The following is a 22,058-nucleotide window of genomic DNA, read 5'->3' as shown; positions in this document are numbered from 1 at the left end:
TAAAATTATACATATAAAAAAAAGTATATATATATATATATATATATATATATATACATACATATATACACATACATACACACGTACATATACACATATATATATATATATATATATATATACACATGCATACATACACACATACATACCCACACACACAAACATATAACCCTCCCAAAAGAAAAAAAAAAAAAAAAAAAAAAAGGGTTACAAGGAAAATAAAACTTCTTATATAGTGACTCATGCATTATTCAGACTGTTCAGACCGTTTAGACCGAAGGGCAATCCAAAGTACCCTACTTAGTATCCTTTCTTTTCCAAATCAACTGTTATGTGCGATCATACAGGCCCTACTGTCATGACATTAGCAGGCTTCTAGTTAGTAAACAAGTAATGCAATACATGAATAATATAACACACAGACATCAGGATCTCTATAAATAGCTAGTAATATGTGTCTCTACTCACTCAAAGGATCAGCATAATTTCCGCAACTCAAAAATTGTATAAAAGGTTCCCAGATATCCTGAAAGCATCCTCATTTCCCCTTTATTATGTATGTTAATTTTTCCATTGCAAGACATAAGGACAGTTCCTTTAACCATCGGCCCACTCTTGGTCTATTCGTATCCCTCCAATGCAAGGCAATCATTCGCCTGGCGTGGAGTAAACATAGGTCAATCATTTTCCTCTCATTGGGAGTCAGATTACAGCCCTCAGGGTAAGCACCCAGTATACAGAGTTTAGAGGTAAAAGGCAGCCTCTTAGAAATCATTTGAGATAAATAATCAATAACCTCACACCAGAACCTCTGAATATCAGGACAAGAAGCCCACAAACAATGGACTAAAGTGCCCCTCTCCAGCCCGCATTTCACACAGCTATCAGGAATATCTGAATTAAATTGATGGAGTTTGGAAGGGGTAATATATGTCCTCATAATCCAATTGTATTGCAGCAGTTTATATTGAGTATTAATCGTTTGGGATTGGGCTTTAGAACAGATCTCACTCCACTCCATTATGGAAATGTCTACAGATAAGTCCTCACTCCAAGCAATTCGTCTGGACTCTGAGGACTCGTCCGATTTAGCGACCAGTATGTTATATAGCTTAGAAACCTGCCCCCTCCCATGTCCCTGACCAGAGGCGGCGGTCTCCAAAGTTGACAATGCAGGCTGGAGAAGGGAGTGGCTCTGTCTAGAGTAAACAAAACTACGGAGTTGTAGATATTTAAAGAAATGTTTGCGTGGGATTTCAAATTTGTCTATTAGCTCTTCAAAGGACATTAGAAAATCATTCTTAAACAAGTCAGCAATTTTTTCAATCCCCTTATTGGCCCAAAGTTTAAATCCTGAATCAGATTTTCCGGGTGTAAAATCATCATTCCTCCAGATTGGAGTGAAACGTGACAGCTGTGACTCTTCACCCATATATTTCTGTACCTCATGCCAAACACTGATTGTGGTCCTGACAAAAGGGTTCGAGGTTTGTTTTTTCAGTTTCTTAACATTGGCTGAGTAGAGGTACATATATAGAGGCATGTTTGAAACAGAGTGCATTTCAATTGATACCCAGGGCAGAGGTTCATTACGTGAAAACCAGCACATAGCAGCTCTCAACTGTGCTGCCCAGTAATACCACTGTAAATTAGGGAGTTGTAGCCCCCCCCGTCATATGGCAAATATAATAGTTAAGCGGAGCCTAGAACGCTTTTTATTCCAAATAAAATTTACTAATAGGCTTTTCATTTTGGAGAAAAAGAGTGGAGGGGGAGAGAGGGGAATAGATTGGAAAAGGTATAGAAATTTGGGAAGGATGCTCATCTTAATTATATTTATGCAACCAATCAGGGAGATAGGCATGTCAGACCATTTGTCTAGTGATTTAGTTATTGATGAAATGAGGGGATTATAGTTGGCTAGAATAATTTTATTTATTTCAGGAGTGATTCTTATACCCAAATAGGTAAAGCCCTCTGGGGAGTTTAAATATTGAGTTTTTATTTTTGGTTGGAGTCTCTCCTGCTCATTTAAAAATAGTATTGAGGATTTAGTTTTGTTTATTTTATACCCCGAAAATTTTCCAAAATTAGATACAAGTTCTGACAGGGCAGCAATAGAATCAGATAAAATTGACAGGAAAAAAATAACATCATCAGCATAAAGTGCTATACTGTGTTCTAAGTGACCTATTTTTATACCTGTTATGTTCGGATGATTACGTATGGCAATAGCTAAGAGTTCAATCGCTAGGACAAAAAGTAAAGGTGAGAGTGGACACCCCTGGCGGGTGCCTCTTGACAGTTGAAATGGGCTGGATATTATATTATTTGTTACAACTTCTGCCAAAGGGTCAGAGTAGAGAACCCGTATCAACTGAAGAAAATTATTGCCAAATCCAAATCGTGAAAGTGCATGGAATAAGTAACTCCATTCAACCCTGTCGAAGGCTTTTTCTGCGTCCAGCGACAAAACAGCTTTGTCTGGCGCCCCTGCGTTTTCATAAACAACATTAATTACTCTTCTAATATTGTGAAATCCCTGTCGGCCCTGAATAAACCCATTCTGATCATTGTCTATTAATTGTGGGAGTAAAGATTCCATTCTGCTACTCAACACCTTTGCAAGGACCTTAGTGTCCGAGTTCAAGAGCGATACTGGTCTATACAAGCCGCACATTAATGGATTTTTTCCAGATTTAGGAATTAATGTGATCATAGTACATCTCAAAGAAGCAGGGAGCAGTTTATTTTCAAATGATTCCTCATACATGGCTAAGAGAGGATCCACTAGTTTGTCCTTAAATATTTTATATAGGTCAATTGGGGGACCATCAGGACCAGCAGCTTTACCACCTTTCATATTAGATTTGGCATTTATTACTTCAGATTTCTCCAATTCTATATCTAAATTAGAGGTCTGATCTTCAGAAATAGATGGAATCTGAAGATTACCCAGAAAATTTTGCAGGTTTACCGAGTCTCTGTTAGTCTCTGATTTGTATAGACTTTCATAATAGGATTTAAAGGTACTATTAATTTCCTTAGGGTCTGTTGACACAGAGTCATTCTCTAATTCTATTGCATTAATTGCTCTTTCAGACTGTAGAGCTTTAATGCGCCAGGCCAGAAGCTTTCCAGTCTTTTCTCCCTGATCATAATACGTTTGTTTTAGCCTTGTCATACTAGATATTACTTTGTTAATAGAAAGTTTGTTGTACTGTGCTCTCAAGGAAACTTTTTGAGCTTTTGAAGTATTATTCAGAAGAACCTCCCTTTCCAAAGCTTTAATTTTATTTTCTAATTCACTCATTTTGAGTTTAAAAGCTTTAGTTTTAGAACTAGTATAACTAATGATCTGTCCTCTGATAAATGCTTTAAAGGCTTCCCATCTAACTGAGGCTGTGGTCTAGGTTGTGTTAATTTCAAAATATATATCAATTTGTTCGCCTACAAATCCTAGAAAGTCTGAATCCTTAAACCACTCTGAATGCACACGCCATTTTGGGGGGTCAGCGATCAGTTTAGAATCAATATAAGATAGTGAAATTGGTGCATGATCAGATATAACAATACAGTCATATTTACAATCCAAGATTTTGGGAATAAGTGCGCTAGAGATTAAAAAATAATCTATTCGAGAATAAGATTGATGCGTGCTTGAATAGCAGGAGTACTCTTTTTTTTGGTTGGATTAATCTTTCTCCAGACCTCGCACAAATTAAGATCCGAAATTGATTCCAGTAATATTTTCCTACTTTGCGTGTAAGATGCCTTTGAATTTACAGAAAGATCAAGAAGTGGATTCAGAGTACAATTAAAGTCCCCCCCCCCATAATAATATGACCTGGGAGCGATGGGAGAGATAAAAATAAACTACTGAAAAATTTGGGGTTGTCTGTATTAGGCCCATATATATTTACTAAATTAATATTTTGGGAAAGCAATGACCCTTGAACAATACTATATCTACCAGCCGGATCGGGTGATGAGTGGTGTATTTTAAATGGAACGGATTTATGTATAAGAATCACTACTCCTCTTGCATGGGTAGAATATGATGCCGATATTACTTGTCCTGGCCATCTTTTTCGAATTTTTATTATTTCATCTTGCATTAGATGGGTTTCTTGCAAAAACACTATCTTAGAGTTTAATTGTTTAAGCCTGGTAAGTACCTGTTTTATTTTAGAGAGTTTATTTAAGCCCCTCACGTTCCAAGAGGTTATTTTAAACCCTGCATTTAGAGACATCATCTTATTTTACATCTTGAAGGTTAAAAGTCATAGACATAAGCAGATAAAAACCGTATTGGTTGTATACTTCCTTTCGTATGTCCATGATCGCACACACCTTGCCGACACTATCTGACTGCATTTTAAATTGCATGCAGCAGTCATTAACCTTATCGTTGAAGTGGATGCATGGGGAGCACAAGATTTTGCCAAACTGGGATCGAGTCACAGTTCTCAGTTTCTGTTGTAGTTTGTTTACTAAGCACAATAAGAAGCGCACGGTTCTGAAAACGAGTCCACTAGTAAATAAAAGAATGGTCACTATGCACGAAACACCCAAGTGTTGAAACCCCCGTCTATTATTACATTTCCCGGTCAGTCTCCCCAAACGAGACCTTTTTACCCACACAGATCTTTTTCTGTTCTCCAGATAGATCTGACCCGCCCCCATCCCACTAAACATGGGAAAGCTGCTATGCAAACTGATCCACTTTGCTGAGGAGCAGTCTAACCCTAAGCGCCAGTTCGGTATCGCAATACCCGCTCTGCTGGCAGTTACTGTAAAGAAACAAAACAAAATGCAAATAATTCAAACACGTCCCCTATACAGTATGCAGCAAAAGCCTAATAACCCCCTCCAGCCCCGCTAGTAGCTTCCTCTAGATTTTAGAAAATATATATTAAAAAAAGATAACACATTCTCAGCATGTTACGAATAATAATAATAAATAATAAAGGGGGAGAAAGGGAAAGACATAACTCACTACTGTACTTATCTAGAAAGAAACGTATCTTGTTTAATATTGAGTCCTCGTTATTGAGTTCGATAGGATTTTTCAAACGTCTATTCGCTTTATCTTCTTAAGGAACACCTCAGCTACCGAAGGAGATTAAAAAATGTGAGTCTGGCCATTGAAGGTAACACGTAGCTTCGCAGGGAATATAAATCCGTACCGGATATCCATGGCCCTCAGCTTGTTTAATTCCGTCGAATTGTCTTCGCTGTTTATGTAGATCTGCCGACAGGTCCGGGAAAAACATTACATGATGATTTTCGTACATCACCCTGCCCTTGTTCCTGGCAATGTACAGCACTCGTTCTTTATCTCTGAAGTTGAGAAACTTCATAATGAGAGCTCTTGGGCGAGCATCTGGAGCGGGTTTTGGTCCTGTCAGTCTATGCGCTATTTCGATAATCAGAGGTGACGGAAAGTTTGCCGAGCCCAGAACCTCCAGCAGCCATGTCTCCAAAAAGAGTGCTGCATCCCTGCCCTCCGTACCCTCGGGGAGACCAATTAGTCTTAAGTTAGATCGTCGATTACGATTTTCCAATTCGTCCACTTTTAGGAGGAGAGCTGTCAGGTCTTTATCCACGCGGCCTGTTTTCGATTGTAGAGTAGTTATGTTGTCTTCAGCATCGCTAATTCGAGTTTCGGCCTGTGTCAGCCTCCCGGAAATGTCTCTTATGTCCCCTTTAATAGAGTCCACCGCCGCTAACAAGCCGTTCAATTTCAAGGAGAAGTCCTCTTTCATTAAACAAATTTCGTTCAGTATTTTACCAGATAGGTGGTCCCGGCCTTGAATAGCATCGGCATCGCCATCGGGATCGCTAGTCAATGGCGAGGGTGGATCACAGGCCTCCGTCTCGATCGCGCTCTCATTTATTAAATCAGCTCTTTTTGACTATTTTTAGGCATTTTTAGTTAGATAATCAAGTTGTATATCGACAGAGACCAGAATGAGTTGAATATAGCGTGTTTTCTTGAAGGATTGTAAAGGATAAGAAGTGTTAAACCAGCAGAGCAGATTTTTGCGTCCTTTCAGCAGCAAGCCATAGCCACGCCCTCAAAGCTTCTTTTACATGTTCTGTACTTATCATGCTTATCCTCCACTGGAATGTTGCTCTTGCATAAAACACATGGTTGAAACCCAAGCATGGCGCAGAGACCCATATACAGAACAGCAGTTCAGTAAATGTGGTAAAATGCACATATATTTAAGTATATACGGTAATTCAAATTTGAAGTGCGCATATATTTAGGTACCGTATTCCTTTGAATTTAAGACGCCCTCGAATTTAAGACACAGCCCAAATTTACCATCAAATAAATATGCATTTACAAAGATACAACCTCAATTATGCTGTTGTATAGTACAAAATTGATACGAAACAGTGTTGTTGTAGATTAACCACAGAGCTTGTTTATTGTGCTGCGCACTGTATAATACTTAAGGTGGCGTCTCTGTCGTACACACACCACCACTCACTTATGGCATCACACATCCTGGCAACAGCAAGCACGACACAACACTCCACGGCATCAGGCAACATGTAACCCAGCAACCACAACAGCATTGAACATTGCTTGGCATGTCAAAAAATACGGTGGACTGAAATGCTGAAATTGTACATGTTTCTCTTGGAATTCCTCAGGAAGCTTGGTTTGTCTTTTCTCAGCAGTATCACGTTGCTGCTTGTGTATTCGGGCAGACGCCTTTGTTGTCTTTTCTCGGCAGTCAGTCACGTTGCAGTTTGTGTACTCGGATAGTCACATCTTTTGTTGGCAATTTTAATACATGCATCACTATACTATACTCGAATTTAGGCTATTTTTGAGAAGCACAAAGTGGTTAAAAAAGTGCGTCTTTAATTGGAAGGAATACAGTATATACAGCATTTGCCCCACTGTGCGCAGTGAACACGGTACAGCATACGTGTCCTGGTGCTGAAAGATACACTGAAGTGCACGCATAGATGCACTAGAATAAAGACCAATCCCTGTCTTTTTTTTTTTAAATATAACAATTACCTTTCAGTACAAGACACAGCTTTCACATGGTTCAACAGGAAACAAATTTCCCATCATTCATTTTAGGCAACAAATGTAGTCCTTAAAATAGAATTTAAGCCAATAGATGGGTTATTACTTTGGAAACACTAAATTTATCCTCCTTAATATTTCAAATGTGACTTTCTGGTCATGATAAATCCATCTGTCATATCAGATATGTTGTTATACTCTTCAGGCCTGGCCATGATTTGAACTAATAAGGTTTTATACACTACAACATAAAACACTAGTAAATAACCTCCCTGGGGAAATTTAAGAATCAATAAAAATGATGAATCTTTTGTAGGAAGCAATAAATAAAAAGAAATGGAAGGCAAAGCAATAGAAAGGTAATAGATGTGGCATTCTAAAATGTAGAACTTGAAACAGGGGTTAACTGGGTTTGCGTTATCAAGGGGACCCCAACTCATCTGCACACACTCTTCAAGGACTTGAATTGCTTACATGTATAAGATAATAAGTACAGTTGACCCTGTCTCTTATTGCATGAGTGTGCTTTCGTGAGCACTTCGGTGGGGAAAAGGTTCTGTCACACTGTGTGTTCATAAAAAAATATGTCAACTGTACATATCATAAATCGTGTTTTAATTAAAAAATAACATTGTAAAATAGTTATTGCCATCATCCATGTCTTGAGAATTTTTGTCAGTTGGTAGTCTTCCTTACATGAGACAACGCGTACAGCAAAAAATGTGTAATAGATTTCCTCCTAGCGGCCGATGAGTAATTATTATTATTTTATTATTATTTAGTTGTTAGCAGACGCCCTTATCCAGGGCGACTCACAATTGTTACAAGATATCACATTATACATTATTTCACATTATACAGATATCACATTATTTTTACATACAATTACCCATTTATACAGTTGGGTTTTTACTGGAGCAATCTAGGTAAAGTACCTTGCTCAAGGGTACAACAGCAGTGTCCCCCACTGGGGATTGAACCCACAACCCTCTGGTCAAGAGTCCAGAGCCCTAACCACTACTCCACACTGCTGCCCATTATACCGATATCAGCATAAGCCATACTTCCCTCTCATCTACAGAGCTTGCTCTTCAGTTGAATGGTAAGAATTGTCATTCAGCTGTATGGTTTGCAGTCTGGGTCCGGCTCTTGCCTTTCCATTCAATTCAATGGGCTGACATGCCGATTTATTACAAGTGGAATGTTGTGAAATCTGGCGTTTTAATTGGCTAATTTATTTTATGCAACTGCGTGGTTTGAGGGAGCACTCTGATTGGCTAGCAACATTCTAGAAAGGGGTGGATTAATGTCTGGTGGACCACTGTGCAGCATCATCACTCACATAACATATCATTCTGCACTACAATTCCATGAACAAATAAAAATATATATATTTATTTAAAATGTTGCTTTCACTTTATCTCTTTTGATGTGTGTATCCTATGTATTTATACGTTTAACACTTTGGTGCTGTATACCATCGTTTCCTGGTTTTATGAACTCTTTATAAAATTATATTGAAATTAACATTCAACAGTCAGGCCAAATGAAAACACAGCAGTGCAGGTGTGCCTGTCACATGGAAGGACATGTTGCGTGACTGCGAGTCATAGCACCATTCAGAGTTATACTTATAATAGAAACATTTCTATATCACGGAGGACTCCTCTCTAGTACACACATTATTTTGAATTAAATGTTGTATTCAGTAGCCAAGATATGCAAATGATCAATCTCTTTTGATTCTGGTAGACTGGATGGCTTTGCAATGCTAGGAGTACTAAAATCGGTCAATCTACAACTGCTACAGTGGGACAGTAACTAGCATTTATTTAGATTTACAAAGAAAAGTAAATGTTTCAGAGATTTAGAAATCTCTCTGCTCACATTTGTATTGATTGTTTAAGTATAACAATGTCTCAACTATTTAATACTGTTTTCACACACTGAAAAAATGAAGCAAATAATAAAATAGTATAAAAACTATCTGTATTTTTTTTTATTTTATTTAAAACATTGCACAAAACATTAAGACAACTCCAGGGTGTGTGATTAAGTAATGGATAAGCAACACTAAGTGTTGAATCTGTAAAAATAATTCACTGTTTCGAGTGCTATTAGGCACGAGAAACTGGATTATTTTCTTTTCCGATACTTGATTCAATTAGTTGTTTATGCCACCTAAAGCATTTCTTCCTAATTGATACTTGTTGATAATGAGATTCAATTGCTTGTTCATTTGGTAATTGGATTTGTTTTTTGCTCTTTTGTTACGCTTCATTCAAACAGTTAAACTGTTTGTCTCCCACGTTGTGGGAATGTTGTCATGGGTTCCACTTACACAGACAGAAGTGTCTGTTCTAAGTGAAGATAGTAGTTAGAGAGTTAGAGATGTTTTAACATGAGATAATCACGCCCCTAAACGGTTAAAGGCACTCCTCTTCGCATTGAGCCTCATAACACCTTTAGGGGTGTGATTATTTCATGTTAATCAGACCCCCTGTCTTACCTTGAGTGGAAGAACTTCTTTATTAATGTCGAAGAAACATGCCATTGCTTGAGTCCAGGAGCACAGCCCTGCCACATTTCCACACACTTTCTTGGCTGTTTCCAGGTTGTAGTCTTCCATATCCAAGTAAGGGGTCAGCAATTCAACCACCTCTTCTGTGATAGTGTCCTGAAATGGGTTGTAAATACAGAACCAAAGATATCAGACTCAATCTACAGGATAGCAGAGGTAGAAACACATTTTATTCAGGATGACATTTCTTAACCAGCAAGTAAAGTGGAAATAACGTTCAAAGTATCATATCTGCACAGTTTCTGGTTCTACCACATCTGTTTATTTCCAATAGGCAAATTCCAAATAGAATAACGATAACATGTTTCTGGTCAGTTACAACATATCAACTGTCTGTACTCTAATATGTACAACATTTCAATGTACAGATTTTTTGTTGTCATTTATACTCAAAATGCTTTAAGAACAGACATCAGTTTTTATTAATTTCATTTTTCGGTGCCTATTTTTTTTTCTGTTTTTGAGTTATATGTAAATGGTTTTTTTTGTTTTTTTGTTTTTTTTCAGGGCTTTCGCTTTTTATATACAGTTACTTATTGAAATTATTGTTTTCGGTTACTTCCGTTTTTTGTCTGTAACAATATGTATAGTAACTCGACAGTGCCTGCACACTTAAATTGTACCTTCTTTCATTTGCTGTCTTCCACAACAAAATCCTTACGGTGACAGGCATATTCTCGGGTTTTTGTGTGTTTAGAGATTTTTTTTTAATTTCGCCACAACTTACAATTCTGTTTTAAATTCGAACAGTGTGTAAATACTGCAATATAGCTTTATTATCTATTATTATTATTTATTTCTTAGCAGACGCCCTTATCCAGGGCGACTTACAATCGTAAGCAAATACATTTCAAGTATTATACCAGCAAGTTTTAAAACAAGAAAATATTTACCTTATATAAAAGAAAACGTTTCTGGAAGTGTACAATCAATTTTCTAAATACACTTGATAATGGTAACAGGTCCCAAGCACATTATTATAAACTTAAACACTGGTATGAATTACTGTTAAAGATACGTATTTGGAAAATAACTGCCAATAAAGAAAACGAAAAGGAAACTGTGAAATCATAACATAACAGCGACAGCTGGAGTGGTCTGGACCACTGTGACTGAGTGGTCCGAGTGGTCCTGACCATGAAATCAGTACAGCAGCAGTGGTCCGGACCACTCAGGGCAATGAAGAGCAATGTAGTCCCCTGTACTGATTATTATAAACCTTAACACTGGCATGTATTACTATAACATACCTATTTGTAAAATAATATAACTGCCAATAAAGAAAATGAAAAGGAAACTGTGAAATCATAACATTACAGGGACAGCTGGAGTGGTCCGGACCACTGTGACTGAGTGGACCACGGGCCACAGAATGCTACAACCCCTTCTCGTTTAAAAAAAAACAACAAAAAAAACAAAGGTTTCTGATTTTTTTTTCCTGGTATAATCATTTAAGTGCACCAACAGAGCTCCAACGCGCGCCGTCTGATGCAGGACATTTCTTTATTATTATTATTATTATTGCTGATTATCATTTGTGTGATTTTGTTCAACGTGTCTTGAATTGCTTTGCCAGATATTTAATTAACGTTAGTAGAAATAATGCAAGAAAAGAGAAAGAAAATCTAACTAAATAAATAGTTTATCTATTTTTGCATTTAAAATGTTGTGAACTGTATTTTGTGTTTGCATGCTTAACTCTTAAGATATAAACTTTAAAGGTATAGTTTGAATAACATTGCTTTCTAAATTGCCTATAGAATTGCCATTCATATCTTTAGTATAGTATTTTAGAGAGAAAGGTTACTCTTTTACATTGAGTAGCTGCTTAACTGCATTAACTGATATTAACTGTTATTCTTATTGTACCATATTACTGCTTGGTGAAAAGAAAACATAAGTGAACTGATTATTTAATTTAATTACTACAGTTTGTTTACTATTGTGTTATTGAAGGTAATTCACAACCAAGATATTTCATTATTTGGGGTTTAAGCTGCTGAATTTGAGGTCGACCAGGTTTCTCTAGGTAATTGTAGTAATAGACATCTTAATTAGGTGTTTTGCATTACTTAGAGTGGGGGCTCGATACTTGTTTTATTTACTAAATTTATGTTGTTTATGGGATTGCCATTAGGAGGTTTAGCGGACTTCACCATCTCAGTGCTACACCCAGAATCTCTACGCACCCTAGCGAGCCAGTTTGTTCTATCAGGAGTGTTAATTACACATTTCTTACATCAGGCCCAGTTAGGCATACATGCTAGCTGTTTAACTGTACTCTGCAGGCATAGTGGCCACGGTGGGGTTACATATATTTAAGAGTGGAGGCTGGGAACAACCTTGCCTAGCATTCATCAAGCAAGCTTCTTTACCATTGCACTGCCTGTTAACAAATACAAAAAGGAGCATAGAATATATTATGAGACCTGTCTGATTCCTGTTTAGTAACTTGGATTGCATGGAATTACAGATAACTTTTTCTAAAGAAAATACACGGGATAAACAACAAGAAGTGTTGAATCAGTAAAAATAATTCACTGTTTCGAGTGCTGTTAATGAATTATTTTCTTACCGATTCAACACTTTGAAACATTTCTTCCTAACTGATACTAGTTCAATAACGAAAGTCAATGATTCTTAATTTGATAATTGGACTTGGTTTTCGTTCGTTTGTTATGCTTAGTTCTAGCAGTTAAAATGTTTGTCTCTCACATTGCTGGAATGTTGTTAATATGAGTTTCACGGAGTTTGAGTTTGAAATCCCACTTACACAGACAAGTGTCTGTTTGTAAGTGAAGAAAGTTGTGAGGACTATATTTTAGATGCAGAATATGAAAGTGGAGGGGGCTCCCGAGTTGCGCATCCGGTAAAGGCGCTCCACGTGGAGTGCAGGATGCGCTCTATAGCCTGGACATCGCCGGTTCGAGTCCAGGCTATTCCACAGCCGACCATGGACGGGAGCTCCCAGGGGGCGGCGCACAATTGGCCGAGCGTCGCCCGGGGGGAGGGAGGGTTAGGTTGGCCAGGGTGTCTTCGCGGCTCACTGTGCACCAGCGACCCCTGTAGTCTGGCCGGGCGCCTGCGGGCTTGCCTGTAAGCTGCCCGAGAGCTGCGTTGTCCTCCGACGCTGTAGCTCTTGGGTGGCTGCATTGTGAGTCCGCAGTGTGAAAAAAAGCGGTCGGCTGACGGCACACGCTTCGGAGGACAGCGTGTTCGTCTTCACCCTCCCGAGTCAGCGCAGGGGTGGTAGCGGTGCGCTGAGCCTAAAAATAATTGGCCATTCTAAATTGGGAGAAAATAATAAAAAAATAATAATTGGCAATGACTAAATTAAAAAAAAAGTGGCATTAGAAAAAATAAAAATGCAAAAAACAAAGGAACGTGAAGTGGGAACAGAGTGTATTGATAGTTTTGCCAAACCTAAATATTATTGTCAGCAATCACTTTATAAGAAGCATGCAAGTCAGCTGTAAAAGCTTTTTTGAACAGTGGTTATCGCCAGTAATTGATGGAGGTTTACAAAGTGATGATGAAATTGCTTTTACCCCTGAAAAAAAATGCATTTCTTGCTGTTTAAACAAGGAATGAAAAACTTTCTCCCAGAATGTCATAGCTATCCAAGAAAACTGATTGACAGACAATCAGTTAAACTAATACACCTGTTTGTAATTTATCAAGCCATGCAGGTATAAAAGGACAGGTTTCAAAGACAATAGCTGTCTGTGGGAAGGTAAGGAACTGTGTATAGACCTGATTGTGGTGTATGTTAAAACAAAGTATATAAGTTTGTGATTTGTGAATAATATATTTAAAGTAAGTAAACCGGATTCGCGTCTGACTAAAGTTAGAGATGCTGTTAAGTTTAGTTAGCGCTCCAAAACCTGAGCTATGCTTTATTATTGTTTTGTATTGTTTGTTAAAAGAAGCCGTGTTCCCACTGGAAAAGGGACACTGTGGATCAAACAAACATACAGGTACCGTCCTATTTAAACCCATCCTTTGTTGTCGAGAGTGTTTTATCCACCAAAGACAGTGTTAGGAACCCAGAACTGTGTTCAAAGTTATACTGCAAATAAAGAAGCTTTGTCACATTTTTTTCTTTGCATTGTTAATGTACTTTTAGCAAACAATATGAAATGCTAAACTGAACTCACAAGCCCTTTTGTAAGTGTTACGTTTGACATGTGTAACACTAATGAATTGTTGAAATGATTGTTGCGTAATAAAATGGTATTCACTTTTCTAATATGCACAATATATCAATATACGGATTTTTAGTTGTCATTTATATTCAAAATATTTTAAAAACAGATATTACAACAAACAGTATCTTTGGTAACTGTATCTTTCTTTAGTAACTGCATCTTTCTACCATTACAAAGCCTTGAAACACATAAGCTGCAGTACATGATGGCATGGAATAATAGTGTCCTCCACAATAGGGCACTTATCTCTCAAAACATTCAATCAGTGTGAGAATTGTATACTCAAATAATTAATTCACATTCTTAAGGGGAATGAAATGGAACCACAGATAGCATGCAATTAGCCGAGCACAATAAATAGAGTAAAAACTGCAAAATGTACTCAACAAACAATGTACCATTTGGAGAGAAAGTTGCAACAGAGCCCATTTTGCCTATCTGACAGCATCAACAGCAGTGAGATTTGTCAGAAACTAAAATATGGCTTGGCTTCAAGCCCGTCAGAACAGTTTACCATAAGATTCAGTGTATAAGGCCTCTTTCTTCACAGTTTAGATCATTGTTTACCATAAGATTCAGTGTATAAGACCACATTCTTCACAGTTTAGATTATTGATGCAGTTTGTATAAGGGTTGGGGGGGTTACATACTAGTGTAGGGTGGCCAAACTTCCTGACCCTATGAGCCGCATACCAAAATTTCCATATGGTCGAGAGCCGCAAGACACGTACTGTTACACATGAAATGTTTGCGAGAGCAAGACTTTTTAAATACTAGCAGTAACACAAAGTGGTCATATCCATGCTCATATATGGTCATTTTAATACGGCACTATAGGGTTAAAACCAAAAGTTACTAGCGGTAGGGTACCCGGCGGGTGTGTTCTGGGTAGTGGAAAGGTGCCGGCTAGTCCTTTAACTCATTTGTCATCATTCGTTAGGCCTACTGTTTAATTTTATTTTCTGAGTATTTTGAACAGAAATTTTAAAAAAGTTCACATTTTATTTGTCCCTTTTGAAGTGCGAGTGGGCCCCAAAGGCTCGTGGGCCCTGGAGCAGCTGCACCACCTGCACTAATGATAGCTACGCCCCTCGATTCCATGCTTGCCATACAAAAAACTTGCTTGAGTCGTTAAATCAGCTTCTTTACAGAACGCCGAAAGGAGCATCTGCCTTAAGTCTGATCCAGGAGGATATTCAGGTGAAAATTTGCTTTGTTGCATAATGACGTTTGAAGTTGTTCGCCTTTGAAAGTAAACTCTTACTCCCAGCCTGGTTTAAAGCCTCATACGTTGGTTTATTACTCGTGGTCCTGGATAGTTTGCTCAGTCAATGCCATTGTCTCCATGAAATGAACAAGCGCTTATTTAACTCAATTATGAAACTGATCGAAATGCCCCAGCGAGCGGTGTGTTGAAAGCCAACAAGTGACGAAATATCCTTGCAATGAACATGCAGGCTCAAAGAAACAGGAGAGAGAGAACTAGAGAGAACGGGAGAGAAGAAAGAATAATTAACACAAAAGAATACAGAGAACAAAAATAATAGTTATTGTGTTTTATTTTTACTTTCTCTCCATTTTTTGTTTATTATTCTTTCTTCAGTTCACCCAAGACACAAAGAGTGCATCACCCAGCATTTCACCGAGAGCCGCACTTTAACTGCCCAAGAGCCGCTTGTGAGCTGCGGTTTGGCCACCTCTGTACTAGTGCGACACATATACAGTCACAAAGTAAATTAAAGCAGGTTGTATATTAAAATAATGTTTGTACATTCACAGTTTACAGAATATGGAATAATGACTGCAATTTGATATTTAACTATCATTTACTTAAACAATATTCTTATAATTTTAAAATTGAAACAATAAAAGACCATTTGCTATTATCACCCAATCACCCTATCTGCCAGTTAAGTTAATGACCTCCACATATTAACGCTTAACTAAAATTCAAAGCACAGTACAGCAAACATGTTTAAAAGACAGGTTTCATTTAAAAAATGTAAAACCGTCACCTCCAAATATGATTTTTGGAGTAAATCTGAAAATACAAACCAAAAAAAGTGAAAAGGGTGGTATTTATACATTTTCTGGTGGCCTTGAACCAAGCTTAATATAAGTTAGGGGTGGCACCATTGTCAATATTTTGATATGATATCGATATCGTTCCATATACTTTTTATTGCTAATACTGCTAAAAATACAAAGGCAGTATAATCAAGTTTGAATCATTTGAAATATTTTTTAAAACCCCAAAAGTAATGACTAAAGCTAAGCTTTACAGTTTTAGAAAAGCAAACTATGAAGGTATGAAACAGAGACTAACAGAAGTAGATTGGAGTAAAATAGAGAAAACATCCACAGAAAAAGGAAGCAATTACATCCCAAAAGCAGACAAATCTAAATCTAAAACAAAATGGCCAAAATGGTTTAATAGATCAATTAAAAAAAAATATTCAGCGAAAAAAGGCACTTTACAGAGCGTTTAAAGGGGACCAAAAACAAAAGTACACAGAAAGAGTACTTGGAACTGCAAACACAAGTCAAAAAGAGAGAGATAGAAATCAATATTGCTAAGGGGGCTAAAACCAATTCCAAAATGTTTTTCCAATATTATAACAGCAAGAGAACATTCAAAGAGGAGGTTAAATGTCTAAGAGACACAAATGGCAAAATCATAGATGAAGAAAAAAAAATAGCAAATATATTAAATGATTACTTTTCACAGGTTTTTACAAAGGAGGACCTATATGGTAACAATATCCTGGGAGACAGTCAGCATGGTTTTAGGAAAGGGAGATTGTGTCTAACTAACCTACTTGACTTTTTTGAGGATGCAACATTGATAATGGATAATTGCAAAGCATACGACATGGTTTATTTAGATTTCCAGAAAGCTTCTGACAAAGTCCCGCATAAAAGATTAATTCTCAAACTGAACGCAGTAGGGATTCAAGGAAATGCATGCACATGGATTAGGGAGTCGTTAACATGTAGAAAACAGAAAGTACTGATTAGAGGAGAAACCTCAAAATGGAGCGAGGTAACCAGTGGTGTACCACAGGGATCAGTATTAGGTCCTCTGCTATTCCTACTCTACATTAATGATTTAGATTCTGGTATAGTAAGCAAACTTGTTAAATTTGCAGACGACACAAAAATAGGAGGAGTGGCAAACACTGTTGCAGCAGCAAAGGTCATTCAAAATGATCTAGACAGCATTCAGAATTGGGCAGACACATGGCAAATTAAATTTAATAGAGAAAAGTGTAAAGTATTGCATGCAGGCAATAAAAATGTGCATTATTAATATCATATACTGAAATTGAAGAAGGGAACTATGAAAAAGACTTAGGAGTTTATGTTGACTCAGAAATGTCTTCATCTAGACAATGTGGGGAAGCTATAAAAAAGGCCAACAAGATGCTTGGGTATATTGTGAGAAGTGTTGAATTTAAATCAAGGGAAGTAATGTTAAAACTTTACAATGCATTAGTAAGACCTCACCTAGAATATTGTGTTCAGTTCTGGTCACCTCGTTACAAAAAGGATATTGCTGCTCTAGAAAGAGTGCAAAGAAGAGCAACCAGAATTATCCCGGGTTTAAAAGGCATGTCGTATGCAGACAGGCTAAAAGAACTGAATCTATTCAGTCTTGAACAAAGAAGACTACGCGGCGATCTGATTCAAACATTCAAAATCCTAAAAGGTATAGACAATGTCGACCCAGGGGACTTCTTTGACCTGAAAAAAGAAACAAGGACCAGGGGTCACAAATGGAGATTAGATAAAGGGGCATTCAGAACAGAAAATAGGAAGCACTTTTTTACACAGAGAATTGTGAGGGTCTGGAACTTATGTTTATTTTATATTAAGATACAACAAACCCTATATATACTAATCATCGTCAGTCTCGCAGGAAAACACTACACACTAAAGTATTATTTAACTATTGTATTCCATTGATTAGTGTTTAGGTACCACATGCTATTTGCATGCTGAATTAAGCACTATTGGCATTATTTTGAGATATGCACATGTGTCAGCGGTCATTGCATTTTGTCTATGTGATTACTTATTCTATTAATGTATTTTTAAAATGTGAACTTTCGGTTTTATAAATGAGATTATGTACTTTTAAAACATGCATCTTCTATATAGTTTGAGAAAAAGAAAAACTGCTGTATACCAAAATGATCAATAAGAAAAAAGAAAAAAGAAAAGAAAAGGATATTTCAGGTACTTTAAAAAGGTAAAATAATTGATTACAAATCAATTATCAGGACGTTTCGGACTACAAGTCCTTCATCGGCTGAATACAAGAAAACAGTGCTTTAAGAAGTTGATAAAAAACAATATATATATATATATTATATATATATACATATTATATATATATACATATATATACACACACACACAGTGGCTCTCAAAAGTATTCGCCCCCCTTGGACTTTGTTGGTACCCCTCCACAAAAAACGAAGAATGCACAATTTTCTCTGAAATAACTTGAAACTGACAAAAGTAATTGACATCCACCATTGTTTATTCCATATTTAATAGAAATCAGACTTTGCTTTTGATTTTTTATTCAACATAATATTGTAAATAAGAAAACAAATGAAAATGGCATGGACAAAAATGATGGGGCCGCTAACCTAATATTTTGTTTCACAACCTTTAGAGGCAATCACTGCAATCAAACGTTTTCTGTAGCTCTCAATGAGACTTCTGCATCTGTTAACAGGTAGTTTGGCTCACTCTTCCTGAGCAAACTGCTCCAGCTGTCTCAGGTTTGATGGGTGCCTTCTCCAGACTGCAAGTTTCAGCTCTTTCTATAGATGTTCGATAGGATTCAGATCAGGACTCATAGAAGGCCACTTCAGAATAGTCCAATGTTTTGTTCTTATCCATTCTTGGGTGCTTTTAGCTGTGTGTTTTGGGTCATTAGCCTGTTGGAGGACCCATGACATGCGACTGAGACAGAGCTTTCTGACACTGGGCAGTACGTTTCGCTCCAGAATGCCTTGATAGTCTTGAGATTTCATTGTGCCCTGCACAGATTCAAGGCACCCTGTGCCAGGCGCAGCAAAGCAGCCCCAAAACATAACCGAGCCTACTCCATGTTTCACTGTAGGTATGGTGTTCTTTTCTTTGAAAGCTTCATTTTTTCGTCTGTGAACATAGAGCTGATGTGACTTGCCAAAAAGCTCCAGTTTTGACTCATCTGTCCAAAGGACATTCTCCCAGAAGGATTGTGGCTTGTCAATATGCATTTTAGCAAATTCCAGTCTGGCTTTTTTATGTTTTTCTTTCAAAAGTGGAGTCCTCCTGGGTCTTCTTCCATGGAGCCCACTTTCGCTCAAAAAGTGACGGATGGTGCGATCAGAAACTGACGGACATTCACCTTGGAGTTCAGCTTGTATCTCTTTGGCAGTTATCCTTGGTTCTTTTTCTACCATTCGCACTATCCTTCTGTTCACTCTGGGGTCGATTTTCCTCTTGCGGCCGCGCCCAGGGAGGTTGGCTACAGTTCCATGTACCTTAAACTTCTTAATATTTGCAACTGTTGTCACAGGAACATCAAGCTGCTTGGAGATGGTCTTGTAGCCTTTAATTTTACCATGCTTGTCTATTATTTTCTTTCTGATCTCCTCAGACAACTCCCTCCTTTGCTTTCTCTGGTCCATGTTCAGTGTGGTGCACACAATGATACCAAACAGCACAGTGACTACTTTTCTCCATTTAAATAGGCTGAATGACTGATTACAAGATTGGAGACATGTGTGATACTAATTAAAGAAACTAATTAGTTTGAAATATCACTATAATCCAATTATTTATTATCTTTTCTAAGGGGTACCAACAAATGTGTCCAGGCCATTTTAGAATATCTTTGTAGAATAAGCAATAATTAATCTCTTTTCACAGCTTCTTTGCTTTATTCTATGACATACCAAAGGCATGCAAGTATACATGATAAAATAGCTTTTAATTTCATCACTTTTCAGGAGGAATGAAGCATTATTTCAATGAGCTGTAAGGGTACCAACGAATTTGAGCACGTCTGTATACACATATACAGTGCCATGAAAAAGTATTTGCCCCCTGTCTGATTTTCTGCATTTACACATTTTTCACCATTGCTCACTAAAAAGAACATGAATGCTCGTCTCAAGCCAAAAAGCACCTGGATGATTGTGACAAAGAGCGAATGAATCTGAATCCACAATCTCTGTGAGAGCACTGTACAGCAGGAATTGCGTGCCCCGTACTGAATGTTTTGGCAGTTTATTCCGGGGGCAGTCGGAAGCCGGCCATTCAGAAAAGGTATGACGTCACGGTACCAGGAGTCCCCGCCCTAGTACGGTAAGCAAAGTTTCATTCATGAATTTGAGGAGACGTGATTGAACTAGCTATCGGAGGGGGCGGGGCTGAGTACTTTAGGGGGACGTGACGCCATAATCTGTTCCTTTGTTGTGGTTGATGGGAGGAAACAAGGACTTTTTGAAACAAGAGTTAAGTGTTTTTGGTTGTTTTGCAACTGTGTGTCTTTTGTCATTGCCAGCATAATTAAGCACGGATCTCGGAGCTGCAGCCCGGGACCAGCGATTCACCCGGACTTCACCGCACCTGCACTTAACCAGCATCACTGTTTCCAGCACCGCACCTGCACTAAGAGCACACACTGTCCGGAGACATGTCTGTGTTTGTGTTTGTGTTGTGTTTGTGGTTTTTGTGATTTATTATTTCGGGACTGCAACCCCTTGTTTTGACGCTGGCAATACCCATTGCTGGGTAGAGCCAGCTTTATTATTTAATCATTGGTCAAGAAATAAAAGGAACTTGAACTGTGAACTTTGTGTTTGTCCTTGTCTGGAGCACCTGCATCACCCTTTCACTACGCACTGCAACCCACACGTTCACAATGATCAAGAGTTCTGGAACAATGTTCTATGGACAGATGAGTCAAAAGTGGAACTTTTTGGCCAACATGGGACCCATTATGTCTGGCGAAAACCAAACACTGCATTCCACAGTAACAACCTGTGGCAATGTGCCCCGCCCCTGTGTGCATTTGTGTGTTATGTGTTGTTTGTCGCGTGTGTAAATGTTGGTGTATAGTCATTGGTACACGGGATATAAACGGGTCTGTGTTTCACGTGTATTTAAATTGTATATTTGTATTTAGGCACGGGATTGCACATCACTGCACGTGCATTTAAAGTATAGTATGTGAGCACGGGGTTGCACAGAATTAATTCACGTGCTGGGATTCAAGTGAATAATTAATTAGTAACTGAATCCCAGCACAACAGTATATATAGATGTACATTTCTTTCACTCGGGGTTGGGTGTTCGGTGAGTGGAGAACAGGAGAGAGAGAAGGAGAAAGTAAAATAAAGTAAATTAAATTGATAGTTGTTTTCACTCACCGTGTTTGTTCGTTTGCTGTTTAGTACGTTTTTGTTCGTCTATTTATTTTGGCCTCAAGTGCCGTGTCCTGTGTTTTTGTGTTCTCTTATTTTGTTTATTAAATGCCGAGCACAACCAAGCGCTCAGCTTCACCAACCTCACTGTCTCTGTCTGTTGTGTGTTACTTCCTGTTTCTGGTCTGACGCCACCCACTCCGGCCGTCTTTGTGACACAACCTCATACCAACGGTCAAGCATGGTGGTGGTAGTGTCATGGTTTGGGGATGCTTTGCTACATCAGGACCTGGATGCCTTGCCATCATTGAAGGAACCATGAATTCTGCTCTATCAGAATTCTACAGGAGAATGTCAGGCCATCCGTCCGTGAGCTGAAGCTGAAGCGCAGCTGGGTCATGCAGCAAGACAATGATCCGAAACACACAAGCAAGTCTACATCAGAATGGTTGAAGAACAAGAAATTTTAAGTTTTGGAATGGCCTAGTCAAAGTCCAGACCTAAACCCCATTGAGATGTTGTGGCAGGACCTGAAACGAGCAGTTCATGCTCGAAAACCCACAAAAGTCACTGAGTTGAAGCAGTTCTGCATGGAGGAGTGGGCCAAAATTCCTCCACGGCGCTGTGAGAGACTAATCAATAACTACAGGAAGCGTTTGGTTGCAGTTATTGCTGCTAAAGGTGGCGTAACCAGTCATTGAGTCTAAGGGGGAGATTACTTTTTCACACGGGGGCACTGGGTGTTGCATAACTTTCTTTAATAAATAAATGAAATATGTATC

At 38.1% G+C, this 22,058-nt stretch overlaps 1 protein-coding gene across 2 annotated transcripts in view; it reads right to left on the bottom strand.

Moving 5' to 3' along the window:
- The window catches only part of dnah5l (dynein, axonemal, heavy chain 5 like), a 278,602-nt gene that overhangs the window by 69,613 nt on the left and 186,931 nt on the right, over window positions 1–22,058 (bottom strand). For both annotated transcript variants that reach the window (XM_033992608.3, XM_033992607.3), the window contains exon 60: window positions 9,567–9,734. In XM_033992608.3, coding sequence (XP_033848499.1) covers window positions 9,567–9,734 — 168 coding nt within the window. The remainder of the gene's footprint in view (window positions 1–9,566; window positions 9,735–22,058) is intronic.

The sequence above is a fragment of the Acipenser ruthenus genome, chromosome 3, assembly GCF_902713425.1.
Source record: "Acipenser ruthenus chromosome 3, fAciRut3.2 maternal haplotype, whole genome shotgun sequence".
Lineage (NCBI taxonomy): Eukaryota > Metazoa > Chordata > Actinopteri > Acipenseriformes > Acipenseridae > Acipenser > Acipenser ruthenus.
This window is presented reverse-complemented; position numbering and strand designations above follow the sequence as displayed.